Source organism: Myxine glutinosa, chromosome 2 (assembly GCF_964187855.1).
Source record: "Myxine glutinosa chromosome 2, kmMyxGlut1.1, whole genome shotgun sequence".
Classification (NCBI taxonomy): domain Eukaryota; kingdom Metazoa; phylum Chordata; class Myxini; order Myxiniformes; family Myxinidae; genus Myxine; species Myxine glutinosa.
In genome coordinates, this window is record NC_136262.1 from 121109848 (window position 1) to 121129113 (window position 19266).

At 42.3% G+C, this 19266-nt stretch overlaps 1 protein-coding gene across 1 annotated transcript in view; it reads right to left on the reverse strand.

Moving 5' to 3' along the window:
- Positions 1–19266, reverse strand: part of LOC144890796 (receptor-type tyrosine-protein phosphatase S-like) — a 97945-nt gene that overhangs the window by 14098 nt on the left and 64581 nt on the right. The window contains exons 4-5 of the mRNA XM_078772630.1: positions 8353–8520; positions 1359–1626 (exon numbers count right to left, since the gene is read on the reverse strand). Of these exons, the coding sequence (XP_078628756.1) occupies positions 1359–1626; positions 8353–8520 (436 nt within the window). The remainder of the gene's footprint in view (positions 1–1358; positions 1627–8352; positions 8521–19266) is intronic.

Sequence of the window (19266 nt, forward strand, 5' to 3'; positions counted from 1 at the left end):
ATATTGCACAAAGACATTATAAGTGTACATTTGAACACTAAAGTCCAGCCTTTATGTGATTTAGAAGTGAAAATGATGGAAAAAAATATATATATGTGTTGGCATAAGTGCGTGAAAATCCAAGATGGCTGCCATAAGAACCCTTTTGATCATATGTAGGTGTATAAATGTGTGTTTATTGGATTAAGTATCCGCAAATATGTACATTTGGACACCAAAATTAACACTCTAGGTCATTTAGAAGCCAAGATAATGACAATTTCGGTTTTCAACAAACGCCATTTTGATAATCCAAAATGGCCGCTATAAAGAACTTGAAAAAAATGGAGACATATTTTTTCTACAACTTCTATCATCCCTAAAGACAACCCAACCAGTGTCCACAAATTAACATTTGAATTCAACGGGAAAACATTGGCCCCCCCACTAATAATCCTGAGCACTATTTTGAGGCCTTTATTGGATTCCTTGACCCAGAACACATAGGATTAGCATATTTAATTAAGTTTCGAGGTTGACTAGAAGCCAGGCGCAAAATATGTATTTTATGGCGGCCATTTTGAAAATCCAAAATCTGTGTCTGTGCAAATGCCAACATTGATTTTCCGATTCTCTGATGATTCCAAAAATGTATAGGTTTGCTAATCTCCCAAAATTTTGAACGAAATTATATTTGTTAACATAGTCAACCTGACTATTAGCAAGATGACTGCAATGTTGAGGCTCCAATGACGATGAGGTTTAGGTTGTCACTGTTATGCGAGACAACACTCTTGTTGATTCGTGCTTGGTTAAGGTTATAAATTAAGCGGATTACGTCAGGTGACCAAAACCATGCTCAGAAGGCACCATCATGGCATTGAGGATTCAAACATTAGGCCTACATTTCTTGAGGAGACAACAGCACCTCAGGTGCTGAACCTAGTCCCTCCACAAGGGCCTATTTCCTTCCCCCTTTGCAATGTTCCCTTATGTCAGGTTTCTCTCAAAACATGCTACACATATGACCTTAACATCACTATGCCTCTCAGCAATGAACATCCACAATAAATGAACACAGATTTAGGTGCAAAAGCAGAACCACCACAATGAGTCACAAACATCCTTTCTTTAAACCTATCCTTCATGACCAACAACAAAGGCAGATCAATTTACAAAGAAACAGGTATTTGCAAGATGCACCGTTGAGGCTCATATCCGCACATACATGGGGGAAAATGTCCATATTAATTTGAACATGCCGGAAACACCCACCGAGGAAAAAAATGAATGCAAAAAATTGTATCGCCATCACCTTTTAGTACATTACCAACAATGTACATAAACGAAGCCTTCCTCCCCTCATGTACAACACCCACCTCCCAAAGGTCCTTCCAACTGAACGGGAGAGGAGATCATGCCATCACCTTCCGAGGTAACGGCTCTCACTCGAACGACGTACGAGTGTGTCATGGAAAGGGACGACAAAGTGGTCGTAAGAGCGACCAAAACATCCTGTTTCTCCCATGATGAAATCGGGAGATCTGCATCATCTGTCCAGTAGACTTTATATCCGACCAGACGACCGGCGGGGTCCGGGGGCGCTTGCCAGCTGACCAAGGCTTTACCCGCCGTTAGCATATGGGCCTAAAATGTCGAAGAAAAGAAAAGGAAAGGAAGGAGCGAGTCATGGGGGAAGAGAAAAATATGAAGGGGGAAGAGGGAAGAGAAAAAGATGAAGGGGGAAGAGGGAGCAAAAGGCTGTGAGGAACGGAGGCAGAATAATGCAAAACAGACGTTGTGTAAACGATACCAAAGGCACATATAGTATCCTTATTATAATTCATGGACCGCGCGTGTGTGTGTGTGTGTGTGTGTGTTTGTGTGTGTGTATTTGTGTGTGTGTGTGTGTGTGTGTATTTGTGTGTGTGTGTGTGTGTGTGTGTGTGTGTGTGTGTGTATTTGTGTGTGTGTATGTGTGTGTGTGTGTGTATTTGTGTGTGTGTGTATTTGTGTGTGTGTGTGTGTGTGTATTTGTGGGTGTGTGTGTGTGTTTGTGTGTATTTGTGTGTGTGTGTGTGTGTTTGTGTGTATGTGTGTGTGTGTGTGTGTATTTGTGTGTGTGTATTTGTGTGTGTGTATTTGTGTGTGTGTTTGTGTGTGTGTGTGTTTGTGTGTGTGTGTGTGTGTGTGTGTGTGTGTGTGTGTGTATTTGTGTGTGTGTATTTGTGTGTGTGTTTGTGTGTATGTGTGTGTGTGTATTTGTGTGTGTATGTTTGTGTGTGTGTTTGTGTGTGTGTTTGTGTATGTATGTATGTGTTTGTGTGTGTGTATGTGTGTGTATGTGTATGTGTATGTTTGTGTGTGTGTTTGTGTGTGTGTGTGTATGTGTGTATGTGTGTGTGTGTGTGTGTGTGTGTGTGTGTGTGTGTGTGTGTGTGTGTGTGTGTGTCATGTTACGCCTCCTACAGTTCTGGTCCAATTACATCCAGACTTGCTGCATAGGATCACCATGACCCGAAGTAGTGTATAATAGGGGTGTTCTTATATTTGCCGGTAGTGTAAGGGAGGGGGGAAGGAGAAGCAAATTATCTATGTAAATCAAAGGGAGGCGCAGAGCGCCCCTCCCTTTATATGGGATGTTTCTATGTTTGCAGCTTCTACATGGAGACTGAAAATACCTTTCTCAGCGTCTACTGGACGAAATCGGCTGCAAATTTCAGAGGTTCAAGTTTTGTACGTTGAGGTAATATGTTCCAAATTTGAGAATTCATGTTTTGTGTTCGTTGAAGTAATATGTTCCGGTGTGTACCCCGGTTTAGAATCGGTACACCGTATCCCTGCGTGTCGTAAGAGGCGACTAAAAGGGTTGGCGTCAGGAAGGAAAGGGAAGGGCATCCTGCCATTAAAAAAACATTGCCTCAAAAAGACAACCATGACAAATACAACTAAATATGGGCAGGATACAGCCCGAAGTACCCCGTTGGGGACCCCACTCCCTCTCATCAAAACTCAAGGTGGGGAACCCGATCGAAGCAAGGGTGGAAATCGCTCCATTTATGACGACGAAACGTCTGATGCCCGAAGTGGAGATCGGTTTCTGAGGTTTGGGACATGGAATGTAGGGACAATGACAGGGAGATCAGGAGAAGTGGTGGAAGTATTGGTCAGAAGAAGAGTGGACATATGTTGTGTGCAAGACACGAGATGGAAGGGAAGTGGTGTGAGAATGGTGAAGGGTAGGCAGGGACAGCAATACAAGTTTGTGTGGCAAGGGTGCCCGGAAGGCGTGCATGGCGTTGGTGTCCTGTTTTCTGAGGAGTTTGTAGACAGTGTGGTGAGTGTGACTGGAGTGAGTGATAGGTTGATGATGGTGAAAATGATGATTGGAAAGCTCTTGGTGAACGTCATCTCGGGATATGCTCCGCAGGTTGGTCAGAGCGATGAAGAGAAGGACAAGTTCTGGTGTGCAATAGAGAAGCTGATGGAAAACGTGAAAGATGAGGAAGTTGTTGTGGTAGGAGGAGACCTAAATGGACATGTGGGAAGGAGTATGGACGGTTTTGAGGGAGTTCATGGGGGTTACGGATATGGTGTGAGAAATGGAGAAGGTGAAAGGATTTTGGAGTTTGCTGATGGAGCCGATTTGTTGATTTGTAATACTCAGTTCCAGAAAGAGGATAATAAGCTTGTTACATACACATCAGGTGGGTCGACGACAACCGTTGACGACCTGATGGTGCGCAGGCGAGATAGGGGGCACCTCCGGGGCACAAAGGTGATCCCGGGAGAGGAGGCTGTTTCACAGCACCACTTGGTTGTCTGTGACATAAGGGTGAAAGGTGCGAGGAGAGCTCGGCGGGTGAAGTACCAACCGAGAATGAAGGTGTGGAGGTTGAAAGAGGTCATAGTAAGGGAGGCATTAAAAGAGAGGCTGAGTAGGGTAGAGGATGATGTGGTTAGCTTGAAAGTGGTTGGATGTCAATGAAAGCTAGTCTGTTGGGAGCCGTTGGTGAGGTATGTGGATGGACAAAAGGACCACCGAGGCACTCGGAAACATGGTGGTGGGATGATAAAGTTGGAAAGAGGATTGACGAGAAGAGGAAGAAGTTCAAGGAGTGGCAGAATGCGAAGGGTACGGGGGCAGAAAAAGCAGAGCATGAAAGTTATAAGGCAGCCAAGAAGGCTGCAAATAAAGAGGTAGCAAAGGCGCAGGAGGCATGCAGGAAAATGTACGGAGAACGCTTGGATTCGGAAGAGGGTCAGAGAGCAGTATTCAGGATTGCAAAGCAGATAGCGAAAGAGAGGTGTGATGTGATGGGGGTGAGTTGCTTGAAGGATGAAGTGGGACAAATCGTTGTGGACCCAGATGGAATTAAAGGAAGATGGAAGAGATATATGGAAATGCTGTTGAATGCAGAGAATGAATGGGATGGCAACATGGAGAGTAACCCAGTTTTAGGATGGGCAGAGAAGATAACTGAGAAGGAAGTTGAGGAAGCGATAAAAGCAATGAAGAGTAGAAAAGCGGGAGGGCCGACGGGAGTTGTGGGAGATATGTTGAAGGCAGCAGGAAGTTGGGGTGTGAAGAGAATGACAGAGATCTGTAATCTGGTGGTGAAAGAAGGCCGCATTCCAGTGGATTGGGAACTGAGTACCCTCGTCCCTCTATACAAGGGGTAAGGTGACCCTCTGGACTGTGGCTTATATCGAGCGATAAAGTTACTGGAGCATGGAATGAAGGTATTGGAAAGGGTGTTGGAGAGGAGGATAAGGAAGAAAGTGAAGATTGACGAAATGCAGTTTGGATTTATGCCAGGAATAGGAACGACAGACGTGCTTTTTATTGTAAGGCAGTTGCAGGAGATGTCCATGGAGAAGAGGAAGAAGTTGTTTCTTGGATTTGTTGATCTGCAGAAAGCATTTTATAGGGTTCCATGCGAAGTAGTGACATGGGCATTGAGGAAGTTAGGAGTGGACGAATAGTTGATCAGAGTAGTGATGTAAATGTACAAAAGAGCAAGCACAGCTGTAAGGACGAAGGACGGGAACAGTGGTGAGTTTGAGGTGAAGGTGGGAGTGCATCAGGGGTCGGTACTAAGTCCACTACTATTTGTAGCTATGATGGAGGTGCTGGCTCAGAACGTAAAGGAGGGTTTACCGTGGGAGTTGTTGTATGCAGATGATCTGGTGTTGATTGCGGAAAGTATGGATGGACTGAAGGAAAAGATGAACAAGTGGAAGGAATGTATGGAGACAAAAGGTCTGAAGGTGAATATCAGAAAGACGAAGGTGATGGCAAGTGGTAAAACATGTGGTGAGGTGGAAAGAACTGGGAAGTGGCCGTGTGCTGTGTGCAGGAAGGGTGTCGGAGTGAACTCCATTCAATGTACAATGTGCGCTGAGTGGGTTCATCAAAAATGTAGTGGTCTGAGAGGGTCATTAACCAGTGTGGCAGCAACATTCAAATGTTAGGTGTGCCAGAGGGAGCTGCAAGGTGTGAAAACATTTTGCTACCTCGGAGACATGCTGAATGGAGAAGGTGGATCAGACTCGGCAACGGCTGCTCGAGTGAGATGTGCATGGAAGAAGTTTCGGGAACTGAGTGGCGTGCTGACGAGGAGAGGAGTGTCGTTGAAGCTGAAGGGAAAGGTGTATGCTGCATGTGTGAGAAGTGTTTTGATTTATGGGAGCGAGACATGGGTAATGAATGTAGAGCAGCAACGAAGGCTGGAAAGGGTGGAAATGCGAATGGTTCAGTGGATGTGTGGAGTATCGTTGAGAGAGAGGAAGACAAATGATGAATTGCAAAAGATGATGGGAATAGAGCCTGTGATTGATGCTGTGAAGAGAAACAGGTTGAGATGGTTTGGTCATGTGTTGAGGAAGGATGAAAGTGACTGGTTGAGAAGAGTGATGGAAATGAATGTAGAAGGAAGTAGAGGATGGGGAAGACCGAGAAAGACTTGGCTAAAGGTGGTGGAAGAGGAAATGCGGGCAAGGGGGTTAACAAGGGGAGATGCAGAAAATACGGCAAAATGGAGAAGATTGTCATGGGGACCGTAAGGCTAACCCCCGCTCTAGCAGGGAAAATGGCCTTAAAATGCGTGTTATTGTTGTTGTTGAAGTAATATGTTCCAAATTTCAGAAGATTATGCTTTGTACGTTGAGGTAATATGTTCCAAATTTCAGAAGATCATGCTTTGTACGTTGAGGTAATATGTTCCAAATTTCAGAAGTTAATGCTTTATACGTTGAAGTAATATGTTCCAAATTTCAGAAGTGAATGTTTTGTACGTTGAAGTAATATGTTCCAAATTTCAGCAACGTCTGTTTACGCATTCTTGAGTTATATTTGGTAATCCCTCGAAATCACGTTGGTGTCTGTCCGTCCGTCCGTTCGTCCGCCCAAAATGTGTTGGTGCTCATATCTCAACGACTATACATTGAAACTAACTTAAACTTGGAATATACATCGGCCAACTCAAACGGCACACAGTAGAGAGCATACCTCCGCCTGGTTGGCCATATCACTCAATGGTGAATAATCAAAATTTCGTCAAAAAAAAATAATTCTGATATCGGAATCCATATTCAGATCTTCACCAAAATCGAATCTCTTTGTACTTGTCACACACCAAACATCTCCACCAAGTTTCGTCCAAATCCATCCATAACTTTTTGAGATATCCCACAATGTATCGTTTTTGGCCCTCTCTCCCAATGGTGAAGAATCACTTAAAAAATTAAATAATTCTCATATCCGAATCCATATTCAGATCTGCACCAAAATCGAATATATTTGTCCTTGTCAGACACCCAACCGATCCACTACGTGTCGTCCAAATCTGTCCACAACTTTTTGAGATATCCTGCAATGTATCGTTTTTGGCCCTATCTCCCAAAAATTTCTAGTAGACGGATCCGAAACCGGATCTTCACCAAAATCTAAAAATTTCGTCCTTGTCACATACGCTACATCTCTTTCAAATTTAGTCCGAATCCGTCCACAACTTTTTGAGATATTTTGTTCACAAACAAACAGGCAGGGGTGAAAACATAACATCCATCCACCTTTGGTGGTGGAGGTAAAAAGTCGAGTTAATGGATTTTGAAACAAATTCCACCGAAGTGCTATAGTTTTTGCTTTAAAATCAAGTATATAAAAATATATACACACTTCATAACTCTTCAAAATGTTATTACACAAATCGAATGTGCTGGTCCAATTGCCTAATGGATAAAGGATCAGACTCCCAAGCTGGGGAATGTGAGTTCAAATCCTGTCTGGGTGGAATATTTTTTCCCCTTACCTTTCCAAGTCTTTTATATCGTCTTGAATAAAGTCTTGTACGGTGAACAAATGCATTTTGTTCGTATTTAAAATGTATCTTGTGAAAAATGGCAGGGGCATAGAAAGGGCCCCTTTATATAAGGGTAATGGTAATTGTCATGGTTTCCTTTTGAGTGTTGAGGTTTGGTCATGTGTTGAGGAAGGACGAAAGTGACTGGTTGAGAAGAGTGATGGAAATGAATGTAGAAGGAAGTAGAGGACGGGGAAGACCGAGAAAGACTTGGCTAAAGATGGTGGAAGAAGGAATGTGGGCAATGGGGTTAACAAGGAGAGATGCAGAAAACAGGGCAAAATGGAGAAGATGGTCATGGGGCCCGCAAGGCTAACCCCCGCTCTAGCAGGGAAAATGACCTTAAAATGTCTGTTATATATAAGGGGATGTGCCATGTGGCAAAGTATAGAAAAGAAGGGGCATTCCAGAGCTTGTAGAAAATACCAGACAATACAAAATAAGGGGCATTCAAAAAAATGCCGTGTGCATGCTGCACTACCCTTGTGTTCTGAGGAGGAAGGAAGTAATGCTCTAGAAAAGTTCATATAAAGGGGCGCCCTACATCTGGCAAATAAAATACATTGACTTCTTCATGCAGGTGGATGAATCAAATTGCCGCCCTTCCAAAACCTTGATCTTTTCTACCCCCGTTAATTCACCCCAGATCCACTTTTCTGAAATACCGACTTCTTTCCTGGAAGTCCTAGCAATGTCCATGTGTTTTATACCTCACCCGCCCCTCCCCACCCCGTTTCCCATTCCCATGCCTCCTCCCCCCAAGCCCTCTCCCTCCCACAGATCTCTCGATGTCCCTGCTCTCAAATGTTGTACTTGTGTGCTTCCCCCTCTCTCCCCATCTTGTCTCCCGCTCCCTTTATTATATGTTTTATGTGTCAGCTTCTTTTTTTTTTTGTCTTTTGTCTTTTTGTCCTTTTGTCTCAATTTGTCTTTTTGTGATTAATGTTAGCTCTTACACGAGCCTCGATCTTGTGTACAAAAAAAAAAAAAAAAACGGAATGGGATTCACCTTCAAATGTCTTGGTGGAGAGGCAAACGCTCTCTCTCCTGTATGAGCATTCACACTGAGGCTTGGCGGTCCCAACCCAACAGCATTCTTTGCTCTCACTCTGAACTCGTAAAACGAAGAGGGGGACAGTCCCCCGATTGTGTATCGACTTGTTGGGACGGGCTCCAGCTAGGAAGAAAAATGAAAAGGTGGACTCGAACAAACCAACCTAACAATGTTAAAGTACTACCTGACCATTAACAATCATCATCAATTAATATACAAATCTACATTAGCACTCACACAGTACACATGAAGGCTGTTCCAGTGTTCCTATTTATCTTTAATTACGGTACAAAAACCCTTTATAATAACTTTTGCTTTCAGTGTACAAAAAACCAGCAGTTATTTAATATTTTAGAAACATGAAAAGGAACTTGAGAACACGAGTCATATTAATTTGCCTTAATACACCACAAGCTGTACATGTGCAGATATGTGCTCTGTCCCCATGTTTAGCCGCTTATGTAAGACAAGACAAACAAAATGTACAACGGTACAATGTACAGTGTGGTCTACAAGTCGCATTACCCCCAACAAATTCCTCGCACCTCCTTCCTTCCATCTTCCCCTCCTTCTCTCTTATCATCAAATCCACATTTCACATTGGAATTGGGGCATCATCAAATCCACATTTCACATTGGAATTGGGTCATCATCAAATCCACATTTCACATTGGAATTGGGTCATCATCAAATCCACATTTCACATTGGAATTGGGTCATCATCAAATCCACATCAAATCCACATTGGAATTGGGGCATCATCAAATCAAATCCACATCAAATCCACATTGGAATTGCAGCATCATCAAATCCACATTTCACATTGGAATTGGGGCATCATCAAATCCACATTTCACATTGGAATTGGAGCATCATCAAATCCACATTTCACATTGGAATTGCAGCATCATCAAATCCACAATTCACATTGGAATTGGTGCATCATCAAATCCACATTTCACATTGGAATTGGGGCATCATCAAATCCACATTTCACATTGGAATTGGGTCATCATCAAATCCACAATTCACATTGGAATTGGTGCATCATCAAATCCACATTTCACATTGGAATTGGGGCATCATCAAATCCACATTTCACATTGGAATTGGGTCATCATCAAATCCACATCAAATCCACATTGGAATTGGGGCATCATCAAATCAAATCCACATTGGAATTGGGGCATCATCAAATCAAATCCACATCAAATCCACATTGGAATTGCAGCATCATCAAATCCACATTTCACATTGGAATTGGGGCATCATCAAATCCACATTTCACATTGGAATTGCAGCATCATCAAATCCACAATTCACATTGGAATTGGGGCATCATCAAATCCACATTTCACATTGGAATTGGGGCATCATCAAATCCACATTTCACATTGGAATTGGGGCATCATCAAATCCACATTTCACATTGGAATTGCAGCATCATCAAATCCACAATTCACATTGGAATTGGAGCATCATCAAATCTATATTTCACATTGGAATTGGGGCATCATCAAATCTAATCCACATCAAATCCACATTGGAATTGCAGCATCATCAAATCCACATTTCACATTGGAATTGGGGCATAATCAAATCCATATTTCACATTGGAATTTCAGCATCATCAAATCCACATTTCACATTGGAATTGGAGCGTCATCAAATCCACATATCACATTGGAATTGGGGCATCATCAAATCTATATTTCACATTGGAATTGGGGCATCATCAAATCCATATTTCACATTGGAATTGGGGCATCATCAAATCTATATTTCACATTGGAATTGGGGCATCATCAAATCTATATTTCACATTGGAATTGGGGCATCATCAAATCCATATTTCACATTGGAATTGGGGCATAATCAAATCCATATTTCATATTGGAATTGGGGCATCATCAAATCTATATTTCACATTGGAATTGGGGCATCAACAAACCCACAATTCACATTGGAATTGGGGCATCATCAAATCTATATTTCACATTGGAATTGGGGCATCATCAAATCCATATTTCACATTGGAATTGGGGCATAATCAAATCCATATTTCATATTGGAATTGGGGCATCATCAAATCTATATTTCACATTGGAATTGGGGCATCAACAAACCCACAATTCACATTGGAATTGGGGCATCATCAAATCTATATTTCACATTGGAATTGGGGCATCATCAAATCTATATTTCACATTGGAATTGGGGCATAATCAAATCCATATTTCACATTGGAATTGGTGCATAATCAAATCCATATTTCACATTGGAATTGGGGCATAATCAAATCCATATTTCACATTGGAATTGGGGCATCATCAAATCTATATTTCACATTGGAATTGGGGCATCATCAAATCCACATTTCACATTGGAATTGGGGCATAATCAAATCCATATTTCACATTGGAATTGGTGCATAATCAAATCCATATTTCACATTGGAATTGGGGCATAATCAAATCCATATTTCACATTGGATTTGGGGCATCATCAAATCTATATTTCACATTGGAATTGGGGCATAATCAAATCCATATTTCACATTGGAATTGGTGCATAATCAAATCCATATTTCACATTGGAATTGGGGCATAATCAAATCCATATTTCACATTGGAATTGGGGCATCATCAAATCTATATTTCACATTGGAATTGGGGCATAATCAAATCTATATTTCACATTGGAATTGGGGCATAATCAAATTCAGATTTCACATTGGAATTGGGGCATAATCAAATCCATATTTCACATTGGAATTGGGCCATAATCAAATCCATATTTCACATTGGAATTGGGGCATAATCAAATCCATATTTCACATTGGAATTGGGGCATAATCAAACCCATATTTCACATTGGAATTGGGGCATCATCAAATCCATATTTCACATTGGAATTGGGGCATAATGAAATCCACATATCACATTGGAATTGGGGCATCATCAAATCCACATTTCACATTGGAATTGGGGCATAATCAAATCCATATTTCACATTGGAATTGGGGCATAATCAAATCCATATTTCACATTGGAATTGGGGCATAATCAAACCCATATTTCACATTGGAATTGGGGCATCATCAAATCTATATTTCACATTGGAATTGGGGCATAATGAAATCCACATATCACATTGGAATTGGGGCATCATCAAATCCATATTTCACATTGAAATTGGGGCATCATCAAATCCACATTTCACATTGGAATTGGATCATCAAATCCACATTTCACATTGGAATTGGGGCATCATCAAATCCACATTTCACATTGGAATTGGGGCATCATCAACTCCACAATTCACATTGGAATTGGGGCATCATCAAATCCATATTTCACATTGGAATTGGGGCATCATCAAATCCATATTTCACATTGGAATTGGGGCATCATCAAATCCATATTTCACATTGGAATTGGGGCATCATCAAATCCACAATTCACATTGGAATTGGGGCATCATCAAATCCATATTTCACATTGGAATTGGGGCATCATCAAATCCACAATTCACATTGGAATTGGGGCATCATCAAATCCACATTTCACATTGGAATTGGGGCATCATCAAATCCACATTTCACATTGGAATTGGGGCATAATCAAATCCACATATCACATTGGAATTGGGGCATCGTCAAATCCATATTTCACATTGGAATTGGGGCATCATCAAATCCACATATCACATTGGAATTGGGGCATCGTCAAATCCATATTTCACATTGGAATTGGGGCATCATCAAATCGACATTTCACATTGGAATTGGGGCATCATCAAATCGACATTTCACATTGGAATTGGATCATCGAATCCACATTTCACATTGGAATTGGGGCATCATCAAATCCACATTTGACATTGGAATTGCATCGTCATCAAATCCACATATCACATTGGAATTGGGGCATCATCAAATCCACATATCACATTGGAATTGGGGCATAATCAAAGCCACATTTCACATTGGAATTGGGGCATCATCAAATCCACATATCACATTGGAATTGGGGCATCATCAAATCCACATTTTACATTGGAATTGGAGCATCATCAAATCCACATTTCACATTGGAATTGCAGCATCATCAAATCCACATTTCACATTGGAATTGGGGCATCATCAAATCCACATTTCCCATTGGAATTGGGGCATCATCAAATCCACATTTCCCATTGAAATTGGGGCATCATCAAATCCACATTTCCCATTGGAATTGGGGCATCATCAAATCCACATTGGAATTGGGGTATCATCAAATCCACATTTCACATTGGAATTGGGGCACATCAAATCCACATTTCACATTGGAATTGGGGCATCATCAAATCCACATTTCACATTGGAATTGGGGCATCATCAAATCCACATTTCCCATTGGAATTGGGGCATCATCAAATCCACATTTCACATTGGAATTGGGGCATCATCAAATCCACATTTCACATTGGAATTGGGGCATCATCAAATCCACATTTCACATTGGAATTGGGGCATCATCAAATCCACATTTCACATTGGAATTGGGGCATCATCAAATCCACATTTCACATTGGAATTGGGGCATCATCAAATCCACGTTTCACATTGGAATTGGGGCATCATCAAATCCACATTTCCCATTGGAATTGGGGCATCATCAAATCCACATTTCCCATTGGAATTGGGGCATCATCAAATCCACATTTCCCATTGGAATTGGGGCATCATCAAATCCACATTTCCCATTGGAATTGGGGTATCATCAAATCCACATTTCACATTGGAATTGGGGCATCATCAAATCCACATTTCACATTGGAATTGGGGCATCATCAAATCCACATTTCACATTGGAATTGGGGCATCATCAAATCCATATTTCACATTGGAATTGGGGCATCATCAAATCCACATTTCCCATTGGAATTGGGGCATCATCAAATCCACATTTCACATTGGAATTGGAGCATCATCAAATCCACGTTTCACATTGGAATTGGGGTATCATCAAATCCACATTTCACATTGGAATTGGGGCATCATCAAATCCACATTTCACATTGGAATTGGAGCATCATCAAATCCACATTTCACATTGGAATTGGAGCATCATCAAATCCACATTTCACATTGGAATTGAGGCATCATCAAATCCACGTTTCACATTGGAATTGGGGCATCATCAAATCCACGTTTCACATTGGAATTGGGGTATCATCAAATCCACATTTCACATTGGAATTGGGGCATCATCAAATCCACATTTCACATTGGAATTGGAGCATCATCAAATCCACATTTCACATTGGAATTGGAGCATCATCAAATCCACATTTCACATTGGAATTGGAGCATCATCAAATCCATATTTCACATTGGAATTGGAGCATCATCAAATCCACATTTCACATTGGAATTGGGGCATCATCAAATCCACATTTCACATTGGAATTGGAGCATCATCAAATCCACATTTCACATTGGAATTGGAGCGTCATCAAATCCACGTTTCACATTGGAATTGGGGTATCATCAAATCCACATTTCACATTGGAATTGGGGCATCATCAAATCCACATTTCACATTGGAATTGGAGCATCATCAAATCCACATTTCACATTGGAATTGGAGCATCATCAAATCCACATTTCACATTGGAATTGGAGCATCATCAAATCCATATTTCACATTGGAATTGGAGCATCATCAAATCCACATTTCACATTGGAATTGGAGCGTCATCAAATCCACATTTCACATTGGAATTGGAGCATCATCAAATCCACATTTCACATTGGAATTGGAGCATCATCAAATCCACGTTTCACATTGGAATTGGGGCATCATCAAATCCACATTTCACATTGGAATTGGAGCATCATCAAATCCACATTTCACATTGGAATTGGGGCATCATCAAATCCACATATCACATTGGAATTGGGGCATCATCAAATCCACATTTCACATTGGAATTGGGGCATCATCAAATCCACATTTCACATTGGAATTGGAGCATCATCAAATCCACATTTCACATTGGAATTGGAGCGTCATCAAATCCATATTTCACATTGGAATTGGGGCATCATCAAATCCACATTTCACATTGGAATTGGGGCATCATCAAATCCACATTTCACATTGGAATTGGGGCATCATCAAATCCACATTTCACATTGGAATTGGAGCATCATCAAATCCACATTTCACATTGGAATTGGAGCATCATCAAATCCACGTTTCACATTGGAATTGGAGCATCATCAAATCCACATTTCACATTGGAATTGGGGTATCATCAAATCCACGTTTCACATTGGAATTGGAGCATCATCAAATCCACATTTCACATTGGAATTGGAGCGTCATCAAATCCACATTTCACATTGGAATTGGGGTATCATCAAATCCACGTTTCACATTGGAATTGGAGCATCATCAAATCCACATTTCACATTGGAATTGGAGCATCATCAAATCCACATTTCACATTGGAATTGGTGCATCATCAAATCCACGTTTCACATTGGAATTGGGGCATCATCAAATCCACATTTCACATTGGAATTGGAGCATCATCAAATCCACATTTCACATTGGAATTGGAGCGTCATCAAATCCACATTTCACATTGGAATTGGTGCATCATCAAATCCACGTTTCACATTGGAATTGGGGCATCATCAAATCCACATTTCACATTGGAATTGGAGCATCATCAAATCCACATTTCACATTGGAATTGGAGCGTCATCAAATCCACATTTCACATTGGAATTGGAGCGTCATCAAATCCACATTTCACATTGGAATTGGAGCGTCATCAAATCCACATTTCACATTGGAATTGGAGCATCATCAAATCCACATTTCACATTGGAATTGGAGCATCATCAAATCCACGTTTCACATTGGAATTGGGGCATCATCAAATCCACGTTTCACATTGGAATTGGAGCATCATAAAATCCACATTTCACATTGGAATTGGAGCATCATCAAATCCACATTTCACATTGGAATTGGAGCATCATCAAATCCACATTTCACATTGGAATTGGAGCGTCATCAAATCCACATTTCACATTGGAATTGGAGCATCATCAAATCCACATTTCACATTGGAATTGGAGCATCATCAAATCCACATTTCACATTGGAATTGGAGCGTCATCAAATCCACATTTCACATTGGAATTGGAGCATCATCAAATCCACATTTCACATTGGAATTGGAGCATCATCAAATCCACGTTTCACATTGGAATTGGGGCATCATCAAATCCACATTTCACATTGGAATTGGGGCATCATCAAATCCACATTTCACATTGGAATTGGGGCATCATCAAATCCACGTTTCACATTGGAATTGGGGCATCATCAAATCCACATTTCACATTGGAATTGGGGCATCATCAAATCCACGTTTCATATTGGAATTGGAGCATCATCAAATCCACGTTTCACATTGGAATTGGAGCATCATCAAATCCACCTTTCACATTGGAATTGAGGCATCATCAATTCCACATTTCACATTGGAATTGTGGCATCATCAAATCCACATTTCACATTGGAATTGGGGCATCATCAAATCCACATTTCACATTGGAATTGGGGCATCATCAAATCCACATTTCACATTGGAATTGAGGCATCATCAAATCCACATTTCACATTGGAATTGGCGCGTCATCCTCCACACTTGACGTCATTCATCCCCATATGATCTCAATATTTATTGGTCTCTATTTTTTGATGGACTGGTACCATGGACTGGTACTCGCTGGTACCATGACTTCTTACTGTGGGAATACCTGAAAGTGTCCAATTACAACAGGATGGCATACCCACGCATTTTGCGTTGCATGTCTGGAACTATCTCAATGAAACGTTCCCTTAACAACTGATTGGACGCAGATCACCAACATCACTAGCTCCTCCACCATGGCCACCACGTAGTTCAGATCTAACTACTCCAGACAACTCGTTGTGGGGCTTCATCAAGGAGAAATTGTCGACAAACCAGTATCGGACGATTGAACAATTGCGCGATGCAGTCATGGCCTCCATCGCACCGGTGACTCCACAAATGCTACACAAGATGTGTAAGAGGACTTGGCGATTAATTTGGTGATGCAAGGACAATGATTGAGCACATACAGACACAATGATTAATTATTGCAAGTTCAGTGGTCTAATTAATCAAGGGAGACGCAAAGCTCCCCTCCCTTTATATAAGGGATCGTTTCTCTGTATGGACCTTTAACATGGGGACTGAAAATACCTTTCTCAGCTTCTACTGGACGAAATCGGCTGCAAATATCAGGAGTAAATGCTTTGTACGTCGAGGTAATATGTTCCAAATAGTTTTTGCTTTAAAATACATATATATATATATAATTATTTATTTATATATATATATATATAGTTACGGTCCGCGGATAAGGATGTTGTTTGCCGAGCGGAGGCACCGCGGCCGAACAGTTACCCCGATTAACCCTTCCCGAACGTTGGCTGGATCGCGCCACAGATATTCAATATGGAAAAGACAAAAGCGACACGGATGTGAAGAAGAAGAAGAAGACGAAAAAAAGGTTGAAAATACTACTAAATTTATTCCTACTACATACAGGCTCAAAAAAACCAAGGAGAAGGAAAGCTAATAAAATAATATACAGAAGGTATTAGAGACACAGTGAAAATTACTAGCTTAACTATACAAGCTTAACTTATTCCCTGGACAGAACAAACAGAACAAACTCACATACACGGGGAATTGCAGAGTGGATTGGCTGGAAGGAGGTGTGTGGCTGGAGGGGGAGGACGGCACGGAGCTGGCTGGAGCTTGATCCCGCACGGGACGTCGGGCTGGACCTCGACGGCCGCTGATGCCACCGATCCTGTCGTGTGCGCGGGATCACGGGTCGGAGCTGCTTGGTGGAGCCGACGCGCTGGTGGGGGGTCTGGCGTGACGGGTTCTCTCCTCTCTCTTTCTTGGTCCAACCACTCTTTCTCTCTCTCTTGGCCCAATCACTCCTCACCACCGACAACTCGATGCAACCACTCGACGCAACCACTGACCACCACTGACGACCAACTAACGACCAACTCTGACCAAAACCACACAACTCAGCTCTTTGCAACTTCTTGCGCGCGCGCCTTTATAGCGCCTCCGGCGATTAAGCCGCCGGCTTTCAGGACACGCCCATCGGTGTGCTCACCTCGGCCCTGGTTGGTCGCGTGACCCTCTGGCTCCGCCCTTGATGACGACGGGCGGGCACGCCTTTCTTCCCCGACCCGAGCACATGTTCAATGGCGGCTTTGGGGCGAAAACAACCCACAGCTGTAACAAACTGGCCAACTGCCCAGTGCAGTTGGCAATGGAGACTTGGAGGGGATGTAATTGGCAGATTGAGGCTTGGCCATGACGAAAGGGGAAATGGAGGTTTTTGGGAATGGGAATGAAGAATGAAGGGAATCTATCTTTTTCACTTGGTGCAATGGAGTGTCATTTTAATGGAAGACAAGGCCTTACCCTAAAACACATAATAAGGATATAAACTACTGAACAGGGATATTATAGTGTCCTTCAATGTATGCTTTATGGAATTAACTACCGGGACGCCCTTTTGACCTTTATACACACTGGAGCAAGGAGGGCTCAGAATAAAGCAATAATAATAATACACACAATAAAAAAACACAATCCTCATTTCCGCAACACTGCACCCTCCTCCTCTTAGGCACGTCCCGGGCCTATAACTTTAATTTAGTGTGACACGTAGGTGTAGTTCCCTCTAATTTTAACCTGACCCTGAGTGTGACAGTCTTAAAACATAAATACAGATGTCCCGCTGCTCCATTGCACCCTACCTAACAGACTCACGCCCACAGCTAACCGAATTGCGGAATGGTCTCCAAACTATGCACTGACGGTGGGGAGCATTATTTACACTGACGTTACTTTTATTTACAAGACGCAACCCAGGACCTGTGATTGTTCTTTCTGGGGGGGAGACAGTCTGCTCTGCATCGACGCACCATGAAAGCACCCAAAACGCACCAAAGCACCCTCAAGCATCAATCGGTGCACAGTCATCACTGTTCATCAATAAAAATAAATCAACAACCCCTAACCCTGCAGGTGGTCTCTTGCTCTTCGGCTCCCTCTGCTGGCTATTATTATTTCTTCCTGATGTTGTCATCTTCCTTTGCTGGTGGCCTATTTGTAATAAAACTTGCACCCAACGTGTCCATTTGTATTTATTTATGGCCCACAGGGGCCGACTATGTATGGTTCACCTGTGGGGCATCGGTGCCCTGTGGCCAAGGTCCGCCAGCAAGATTTCGGGCCCTCATGGCCGGTTCCAGCAGAGGGGCCATGCCCCAACCCATGGGGTCCATAAGTGGTGCTCGGCCACAGACATGTGGTCCATAATGTGGTGCATCGATGCAGACAGCTGGTTCTGGGAGTTCCGGGACCACAATGGCGGACACACGCCACGCTCCTCTCGGCGCCCAGTGGCGCTCAGGTCCTCATGTGGGAGACAAAGGGGGGAAGACAGATGAGCGAGGGGTAAGGTCACAAGGGTACACATCAACAAAGGCAATGCAAGGCAAAGTGCGTACGGAGAGCGAAGTGAGAAAGCTCGTCCCTACCGCACGTCACCTACACTACCCTTGCCCTTACCCCATATGTACAAAATCTACACATTTACAAATTCGTCGCTAATGTCACGTCTTCCCCATATCTCTTCTACACCAAATTCGTTCCCACAATCCCTCTATCCAAAATTTGCCATCACCAAATTCATCATCAATCCTCATAAGGAGGAAGAGATGGAACAACAAAGCA